The 9,762-nt window shown below is 38.6% G+C and overlaps 3 protein-coding genes across 5 annotated transcripts in view; 1 reads left to right on the top strand and 2 right to left on the bottom strand.

Moving 5' to 3' along the window:
• pllp (plasmolipin) overlaps positions 1 to 1,594 on the top strand; it is a 13,127-nt gene extending 11,533 nt beyond the window's left edge. The window contains exon 4 of the mRNA XM_032522807.1: positions 274 to 1,594. Coding sequence (XP_032378698.1) covers positions 274 to 381 — 108 coding nt within the window. The 3' untranslated portion in view covers positions 382 to 1,594. The remainder of the gene's footprint in view (positions 1 to 273) is intronic.
• The window catches only part of arl2bp (ADP-ribosylation factor-like 2 binding protein), a 7,319-nt gene extending 1,656 nt beyond the window's left edge, over positions 1 to 5,663 (bottom strand). For both annotated transcript variants that reach the window (XM_032522809.1, XM_032522808.1), the window contains exons 1-7: positions 5,548 to 5,663; positions 5,112 to 5,181; positions 4,539 to 4,600; positions 3,903 to 4,009; positions 3,569 to 3,654; positions 3,222 to 3,318; positions 2,025 to 2,725 (exon numbers count right to left, since the gene is read on the bottom strand). In XM_032522809.1, coding sequence (XP_032378700.1) covers positions 2,627 to 2,725; positions 3,222 to 3,318; positions 3,569 to 3,654; positions 3,903 to 4,009; positions 4,539 to 4,600; positions 5,112 to 5,181; positions 5,548 to 5,566 — 540 coding nt within the window. In that variant the 5' untranslated portion in view covers positions 5,567 to 5,663 and the 3' untranslated portion in view covers positions 2,025 to 2,626. The remainder of the gene's footprint in view (positions 1 to 2,024; positions 2,726 to 3,221; positions 3,319 to 3,568; positions 3,655 to 3,902; positions 4,010 to 4,538; positions 4,601 to 5,111; positions 5,182 to 5,547) is intronic.
• Positions 5,664 to 6,093: 430 nt separating this feature from the next.
• The window catches only part of rspry1 (ring finger and SPRY domain containing 1), a 17,899-nt gene continuing 14,230 nt past the window's right edge, over positions 6,094 to 9,762 (bottom strand). For both annotated transcript variants that reach the window (XM_032522793.1, XM_032522794.1), the window contains exons 14-15: positions 8,623 to 8,727; positions 6,094 to 8,410 (exon numbers count right to left, since the gene is read on the bottom strand). In XM_032522793.1, coding sequence (XP_032378684.1) covers positions 8,314 to 8,410; positions 8,623 to 8,727 — 202 coding nt within the window. In that variant the 3' untranslated portion in view covers positions 6,094 to 8,313. The remainder of the gene's footprint in view (positions 8,411 to 8,622; positions 8,728 to 9,762) is intronic.

Below are 9,762 nucleotides of genomic sequence, written 5' to 3'. Positions count from 1 at the left end.
ACACACACACACACACCCACACACACACTTGGCCCTGGCCCATGTCCAATCACAAACTCTTCACAGAGCAGTTGTATTTTACTGCCTTGTTGTACGTAATCATTTACTAGAGATAATGGCCAATTAAGTTCAATAACAAGTAGCTAGCTGAAATCTTTATAGATGTGAATACATACAGATATAAATATATCTTCCTAAAGTCATCAAAGAGGTATCTGTCTTTAAACACCTTTCTGTTTGTCTCTCTCTCAATTTCTCTGCCTCTCTGTTCAGTTCTTCGGTGCTGTGGTGACCGTGGCGTACGGGGCCAGTGCCTTCTTCTCCTATTTGGCCTGGAAGGGAGATGGAGGGAACGCTGCCACCAACACAGTGCCCACCTAGGACTCAATCCTGATCCTGGAAAAAGATGCCTTGTGTTTTTTCTCCCCCTCAAGATACTGTAGTTAAATCCTGACCTCTTCTTAAACCAAGTGTTACCAATGAGACAAAACCTAATTCAGACGAAAATATCCTCTATTATATATACTACTCAGTCAAACTCAGTAGACTTTTACCTTAACATTATAAAAAAGAAATTGTACATCAGCACTGGATTGTCCACATAAAATGTATTGTACTACATACTACAACACAATGTTTCTTTGAAGCGGCTCTAGTGGACTGCACTGAGGCCTCAAATTTAGATTTCTCAAAATATTACCTTTTTATAATACTATTGTATATACACAAATATAGCAGACAGTGTCTTCAAGTGTTGGTAATAACACAGCGTATTGGCATACTAGGACCTCCAAGTTATGCAGCCCAGGCCCCCAGATAGCTCAGTTGGTAGAGAGGGTGACCGTATATAGAGGTTTACTCCTCAACGCAGCGGCCCTTTGCTGCGTGTCAGTGCCCTTTTCTCTTCCCTGTCATGTTTTCAATTGTACTGTCAAAAATAAAGGCAAAAAAATTATCTTTAAAAATATATATATATATATATACAGCCGGACCTAGTGGCAGCTAATGGGGATTCAAAAAAAAGAACAAAGAATAACCAAATCCCCTCACCAGCATCTCTAAAGTTCAATGATTCATTTGTTATCTTTGAAAATAGCCAGGTTAGCGGTTTCCCTGATTCCAGTCTTTATGCTAAGCTCTGATAACTGGCTGCTGGCTATAGCTTTATACGTAATGTACAGTACTATGATATGTCATTTATCAAGGAAAAAAACGCGATGATACGTAACTCCTGAAAATTGTTTGTTTAGTATTTCTTGTTTACAGGTGGTGGTAGCATTGGTCGGGCTGGGGAGTACTGGCCCGATAAGCCTGAACCAGTGTAGGTCCATGTCATAACGTGCTTGACTCCTGCTTTTGCTTTCTGTGATGCTCATATTAGGGTTATGCTGTAACACACCAACATGGCAGTGGAGATGTGAAGAATGACTGTATGCATAGTATCTGTGTCCTGCGGTCTTTGACTTATGTACAGTGCATGTGCTTTTATGAAATGTGTTTCTTTTTGTACCAATAATTTAAATACTAGTGAAATCCTGTGGGGAGCTCTGGGGCTCAAACATGCACTTGTTGAAATAAAGCACTTGGATGATTTTAAGTAAGACTTTTACCTGTTTATTTAAAAATATCTTTTTACTGACAAATTAGACCTCAACAGTATTTCACTGGTGACATAAATATACATTTACAATTACAGCTGTCATGTTAAGACAAGTAGAAAATACTTTGACGTTTTACTAAAAACTACACTGTAGATTTTATTTCAAATTTCAGACCCACACACACACACACACACACACACACACACACACACACACACACACACACACACCCCACACACAAACACACACACACACACACACACACACACACACACACACACACACACACACAAACACACTCACAATCACTTAATACATTAAAAATCATTTTCATAGGCACAAAACTCAATCCAATGAGTTCAAACTAACCAAATAATTTAAAACATATATTAGTTATGCTATATTCCTAATAAAAAAACATACCAGGCAAAGAGGGCAGAGCCAAACATTCAATCATATCAAATGGTTTCCCCTGCTTACAAGGGGATTTGGTGATACTATTAGCAGAATGAGTAGGATGACCTGAAAAACACACAGACAAATCTAGTACTAGCACCATAGTACTGGGTTCCTTCTCCCCAAGCAGGCAGAACTAATAAATACAAACCCCTGATAAAAACAGGCCGAAATAAGATTATATGTAATATCAGGATTAGGCCTCTCACCTGCAGATTACAGTTAAACTCATTTGAATATGTCAAGTAGTCATTATGTCCAGTGCAGTGCTTAGGAAGCAGAAAGCCAAATACTTTCACCTTCGCTCTATCTATAAACAGCCTCTTAAACCCCCATACCATCCCAATTGCCACATAAAATACAGAGGAATGCATATATGAATTTGCCATTAGGGGTCATTTGTGCGCAAACTGTAGAAATAAGGGGCATGTATCCAGCAGCTCACCATTAGAGTAGAAACAAAACTCACAAAAACAAGCTAACAACTTTGTGAAAGCCAATGGAGAAAATGTTATATAAACGTATAGAAGAGGATGCAATTTAAATATTTGACTTTTTGAGTGTGAGTGTCACTGGGATTGAGTGGAGCCGATGTGTTTGGAGCCTGCAGAGATCAGAGATGTAACCACCAGTCCTTGACTCAGGTCCAGACCTCGGCCCTCCTTCTCCTAGAAACATACAGATGCATACAGCTGTTATTGAAGCATAACATTACAAACAGGTAGGGGTGCGCAAAAAAAAAATTCATATTCGAATAGCAATTCTAGTTCTACCAATTCAAAAACGATTCAGAGATTTCCAAAAATTGATTCATACATATATTTTATTGTAAGTACTGCAATCACATGACGTGAATCGTTTTTTAACCGAAAAATTAATATTGAATCAAATTGTGAGCCCAAAAATCGTAATTGAATCGTACCATTTTCTGAATCCTACATCCCTACAACAGAGTCCTAAACACTTGTTTTTGACCAATTAACCCGCAGAAATCAGTCAAGATTCAAATGGGCTTTAAGGAAGGCTTACGGTAATAAGATACCTGTTTAATTATGGAATATGGCACCAGTACCTATTAGAAAATATAAATAGAGAATCCTAAAGTTGCTGAGCTTCTTAATGAAAAGGGGATTAGAGGTGTTTGCCAGTTTACAAATAACTTACAGCTCTGTATTCCAGAAACATCTCCTTAAAGGCCATGAAGTCAGTGAACGTCAGCAGCATGTCAAAGATGTCACCTGGAACTTCCTCTTTGTGTTGCCTGCAGATGAAGACACCCACATTGTGAATCCAGTCACATTGGAATGTACGTTTGTGCCACCTAGTGGCGTGCTGCAAAATAATATTTCTTAGGTGCAACAGGTGCATCAAACCAACCACTGTATGAGCTGACTCATTGCTTTCAATGACACCAGTGTATGTCACCAACTGAATTAGAGTGGTTTAGTTGTTGTCAGAAGAAAACAGCCTAGAATAAGAGGGACTTTTGGGAAAGTTGTGTCACATCTTACATTAGCAGCTCTGTGAAAGTGTTCATGTTGAAGGCGGGGATCCTCTCCATCAGCTGCTGCTCCAGGTGTTTTTCCAGCAGGTCAACCTACAAAACAACAGACAACAGACATGAGTGTTAATAGGCATCTGGTCTTAGTTTACCTCCCTGACTACGACAGACGTTCAGTGAAAAGTCAGAATCTTTGATAGAGCTGTAACGATCGTATTTCTAGAGATAACTAAATGTGTATTAGACTTAGACAGAAAAAAATTCAGCTAATCGTATGTATGCATATTCCTTGAAGACAGGTGTGGGAGTTACATTAGACCACAGCAAGATGGTCAGCAACTCACATACTCATTGAAGATAAGTGTGTAACTGAGCTTGTTCTCGTCAGAGTCCTCAAACTCCTGGTAGTGTTTCTCCATGAAGTTCTGCTGAAGATACTGGAACTCCTCCTCTAAAAGAAAAGTAACGGACACGTAGAACATCACATAGCTTCACCACCAACTAGTGAAACACTTAAGATGTATATGTCTTCAGCTGGTTTAGTAAACCAACCTTTTAAAAAAATACATATATATGGAAATGATTTACATATGTACAACTTTCTTTCATGCATTTTTCACCATTCTTACAGAACAAATAAAGACCAGTTGAAGCAATTTGATAATCTAAATAAATATTTCTTTGTATAGGTCTATACACACACACACACACATATATATATATATATATAGGTCTAATAAAGCTACAGAGGCCGTCATTTTTGGACATAACAGCCACTTTTCTCACATACAGTTGCTTTAGCCATTAGTTTTCTAAGCATAAAGTCTGTCGAGACATGTTTAACAACATAAGAACATGACATTCTTACTGCCAGATTGTGGAACAATTCATCTTTCACAAATAGTTGGATTGTAAATGTGTATCTTTTTTAATTTATTTAAATATAATACAGACAAGAATGGGTTCATCACTTATCCTACCCATGATGATGTCCTCTATGTAGCCAATAACCGCATCAAAAGCTGCGTCTGCTGCTGAGGAACTGGAGAGGAAAAACAAGGCAACACGATCATATAACTTAAAGGTAGACTTTATATGCAATACATCACAGCTATGTATTAATTCTGCTTTATCTAGCTGTAGACTTGTGTCTCAAAAATGACAACTTGAGTCTTGACTGCTAAGTATAGGCTCAAGTCCTGACCGGGTAAAGTCCCATATTAGCTAATACAGTGGTTCTTAACCTTGTTGGAGGTACTGACCCCCACCAGTTTCATATGCGCGTTCACCGAACCCTGCTGATGATGGCCAAGCGGGGCGTGTCATCACGAATCATATGAGTCGGGTGTGTGTCTTGACCTCCGCCGAACCCCTGGGGTTCGATCGAACCCAGGTTAAGAACCACTGAGCTAATAAAAAGTATGCCATAGGCAGTGATGTGACAGACACGCCTTTCCTGACCTCACGACACAGCTTGCTCATTTCATTATCTGGCCTTTGCATTTCACAGCTCTAAATGGAAACAAAAGCAAGTATTGTGATTTGAAACCCACCTTGAAATAGCAAAATGTTCTTCTTCCATGTCAACCATTTCTACGATGTTGGCTCCGCAGTCTCGCACATCTGGAGACCGAGGGGAGGCAACAGGTGATATAGCTAGCTTCCTTTGTTCATGTGAAATAAAATCTGTCAAAGCTATACAAACAGCTAGCTAACGTTAACGTTAGGTGAACTAGCAATTGTCCTTTTTCAACAAATGCAATATTTCGTTTAATCACAAAGCAGCAACGGTATTTTTGATCGTTACTGAACGATAACGTTAGCTGGCTGTTAGGTAGGCTAAAGGTTAGCTAGCTAAACACATTAGCGTTAAATTAATACCAACTGTCAGAGTCTGTTAGCCATATTTTGCATTTTCCGAACTACGTTATTACTTTACACCTCCCTTAAGTTACAGTCATGTTAGTTAAATTAATTTAAACGACTCACTTCGTTCCTGGATATCCATGTTGTTTAAATAAATCGTCAACGTGTATGGTAAATGGTTGTTACCAAGGAAACGGCGAACATGTGCGTAACAGAGCCCCGTCCGGTGGAATAAAATATGGGCACGTTGGTTCCTACCTGAGAATACATCAACGGGGTTAGAAAAATGAGACTTTGTGGACTAATTTTTCTAATTTTTAAGTCAATACTGAGACAAAGTCCCTTTACTTCCTGTACTGGAATAACACTCAGATTTTATTAAATTATCTTTAATTTTTAATTATAACCAGATCTGTCCTGTTACTCGTTATTAAAAGTTTAAGTATTGGTATTCCTCTTTCTTGTGATTGACTTTTATTTCAAGAATATCTTAGTGATTAAATGTATATTAAGAATTACACATTTTGTTAACTCACAAATGCTGAGGCCAAGTTTTAAAACTGGAAAGCCAGTGTTAAATAATTGGTCTATTACTCCTGTTTTTTAGATAAAAGATGAGTTGAGATGAAAATAAACACCACTCAGTCCTACAAAAAAAAAGAAAAAAAATCACATGAACATACATTTATTACAAATATCACAACCCAGGAAACAATTCTTCAATCACATCTTTGGGAAATGTGGGGCAAAATTCCTTAATAGATGTTTTAAATACAATCCACGACGAATCTTTACAATCCCGAATGTCATCTCAAGCCATAGAAGCTAATTTAATTCTCTCACCTGCGTGTACAGTATAAGGTGCTCCAGAAATACAACAAAGCAAACAGTGACCAGACCAGTCTTTTGTTCTACTGACAGATGCATGTTACCTTTTAGAAATAATTCCAGTAGTCTGAATGGTTTTACAGATCCTGTTCATGCAATTTGGAGGTGTAGTAACACTTCCATAAATAACTTGACCAAAATAGATGGAAACGTATTCAGTGTAATCATTTGAAATGTCACTGGATCTCATTTCCTCACTGGTTTCCCAAATATAAATGTAGTTAAGTCGACCCAGAGACGCTTCAAGTAAAGGATGGACAGAAAGTCAGAGAAAAGCACAAGGTTTTTATAAAGACAGAGGGGGGAAGATGAAAGAAGAATTGGCTAAATGAGAGCAGAGAGATTTATGTTCTGTAAAGCACAAAGAGGGAAACCGCATTTTACTCAGTCTGAAAGATACACTTCCAATCTGATAAACTTCATTTGACAAGATCAATTGTGTATGCTGTGTTTAGTTGCATACATTAACTTTCTTTCCTGTACTAAAGCCCAGACTTCAGCTCATGTCACTATGTTGTGGTGGGTGGTTTCTTTGCTGACTCGTGTGAAGTATTTCACTGCCAAATCAGACCTAGAATGACAACATCTTAAAAATGACCCTGGGATATTTAGTAAACTGACGGAGGAATTATATATTCTCTTAAAACATGTCACATTTGTTTTAAGCAATTCACTGATCGGCTAATACAACACTGTCAATCAACAAAACCTGTTGTACCTCACAACCAGGTTTCTACATCATCGATCACCATAATTTATAATACAAAATTAAATCAGATCTTGAGGATTGAAAATGGTCGTCTCAGTACAGACGCAGGGGTTTGTCATTACAAACAGAAATTATAACATATTTACTTATGCTGCACATCAATGGAGCCTGACTCATTGTTGAGCTGAATTACAAGTTGTTGCCAAAGGTTTCAACTATCAAGCAATCCAAAATAAATTCAAAAGGTGGTGGTGGAAAACTAATTTTATACTTCCATATGTGACTGAAGAAATTCCAACATCCGAGCAAAGACGATTAAGCACAAAAAGCAGCAGGGTCAGCCATGCTTAAAATCAGTTACTTCTGATATACTGTAGATTTCAGTAGGTTAAGAATTTTGTCATCAAGGTAGTTTACAGGAAGTAGTGGGACAGCTGATTTTGAACATTTAATTTTGTAAACCGAATTGGAAAACTAAACTCTCTGAATAACTCAATTTTAAAGCATTCAAAATCTGATATTTTACCCAAGGAAGTCTTTTTTTCCAATGGCAAATCCTACCAGTGGGCAATCAATTTGTACAGACAGGGAAGCTGACCAAAGGATAGGTTTTGCTATAACCTTGGAAAAAAAGAGAATGAAAATGCTACCTCGAGAACTCCATAATTCGCATATCTATACCCAAAAAAACATGAAAGTGAGATTTATCTCAAATGTCTCTGTACCTTGAGTTTAATCCTGTACTACAGGCTGTATTCCTTTCTGCTAGCCTGCCCTTTCAGATCAGCAGACGTGTGCATGACGACGATGGGATTAAATACTAGTAGCCTCTGGGCTGAAAGCTCAGTGAGATCCTCATATTATGGAAAGGATGTCTGATGACTCTACACACGGGCTTGCAGATGAGAGGTTGGATCCGTCTGTAATCTCGGGTAAATTTGTTTTTACCGTTCACTTCTGCTCTTTTTGTCTGAAATACACACTTTTGGTAGAAATGATGATTCTTGGCCCAGCTTCTGCAGTAAGTTGCTAAGAAGGATACAAAAGAGGAGATGAAGGTAAATGGGAGAAAGCTCCTGGGGATCCAGCTGAGGTTTATTTCCCCTCCTCTTATCTCCTCTTTTTCTTCTCTCCACCTCTCGTCGTCGCCTCCGCTTACCAGAAGTCACAGTTGTTGTATCATCACAACATTGTGGCCCTGTCCTCACAGCCCTGCTGGGTGAGAGGGCATTAGAGGAGGAGGCTGTAGGGCTTGGGTGTTTCTCCTTATTAGAGAAGGGGCAGGAGGTTTGTCAGGAGACGTGTGCAATGAGTCTAACGCGGGTCTGGATGTCCTGGCGGCACAAGGGGCACGTCTCTAACTGTAAGGCACACTCCATACACATACCACTGGAGGAAGATGGGGGGGAAACAAAAGACATTTTTTTATTATCCATTCATAGAAAGTGCAGAAAAAAATTGGCTTTGGTATTAGTCTAACATATTATTTACTAAGATAAGCTGGTGTCAAATATATTTTAGTCACATATGTTTGACCTACAATATATTTATTAAACTAGTTTGAAACTTTCAAGCACTGGTCACACCAGATACACACATACCCATGTCCACAGGGCCGCAGCTCTGTGTCAGCCATGACGTCACAACACAGCGTGCAGCAGTTGTCTCGGATGCTAACCTGCTTTAGTAAGGCCAGACGCCGGTGTCTGTGAAACACGAACACAGGAACAACAAGGCAGATTAATATTTCCATTTACAGACATGTATTTAAAGTTGTTTTCTTCTGTATAGTGATGACAACTCAGCACTTCATGATGTACTTTCACTGTGGCAATCCTAAATGTAAACATATTACACTGGCCTCTTCTATTAAAGTAAATAACTTTATGAGTGTAAAACAACTTAACTGTAAAGCTTTTCAACTAAATAGCTTCCAAATGCAGGGCGAGACTGATGTATTCTTGAATCTAAAAAGTCCACTACTGTTATTTTACCGAGCTACTAACAGAGCCCAACACTTACCGTATGTGTTTACGCTAATTTATAAATCTATTCATTTTCTTCACTAGGTGTATACATTAGAGACCTGCTGTGGGACTAGGGCTGTAACGAGTACCTGTGTAACGGTAAACCACGGTAGAAATGTTGACGGTAACAATTACTCTTTTCATTTAAAATCTCCTTATCTCGGTGGATTACCACGGTGTGGAAATCCTGTGTTTAATCCTTCCCAGCTTCATGGGAGGCTCCTGAGGCACACAGCGCTCAGACAGAAAAAGGGAACAGAATGTAACAGTGGACTTTTTTTTCTTTTCTTTCCTGTTTTCTGACTTGTTGAAGTGATGCATTTAGCCCAGAATGTAAGTAAAAACTATTCTGTAGCTTGTTAAATTGTTGTGGGTTTTACTGCCTCGTTTTGTTCAATAAGAATTCTACCACGATGTGGAAGTTTAGCCCGTGTTATGACGTGAAATTTTTTTTGGAGAGAGAGAGAGAGAGAGAAAGAAATATTATCACCTTGATAATATTGCTGTTGCTGTGTTTCCTTTTGTATAGCTGATAGATTGCAGATTGTTTAATATTACTTGTGCAGCCACGTGTTGATATTCAGGTAGTGTTTGCTAGCAACGTGCAATCACCAGTAACCAGACCAGCCTGTGGAGCCACATGCTTAGCTATTACAGGTGTATTACACTGTTTGCTCCGTTATGGATATGTGTGTTGTAATAAATGTAGCTTAT

This window comes from Etheostoma spectabile, chromosome 8, assembly GCF_008692095.1.
Source record: "Etheostoma spectabile isolate EspeVRDwgs_2016 chromosome 8, UIUC_Espe_1.0, whole genome shotgun sequence".
Taxonomy (NCBI): domain Eukaryota; kingdom Metazoa; phylum Chordata; class Actinopteri; order Perciformes; family Percidae; genus Etheostoma; species Etheostoma spectabile.
The sequence above is the reverse complement of the archived record's forward strand: the minus strand, read 5'-3'. Positions and strand labels throughout refer to the sequence as shown.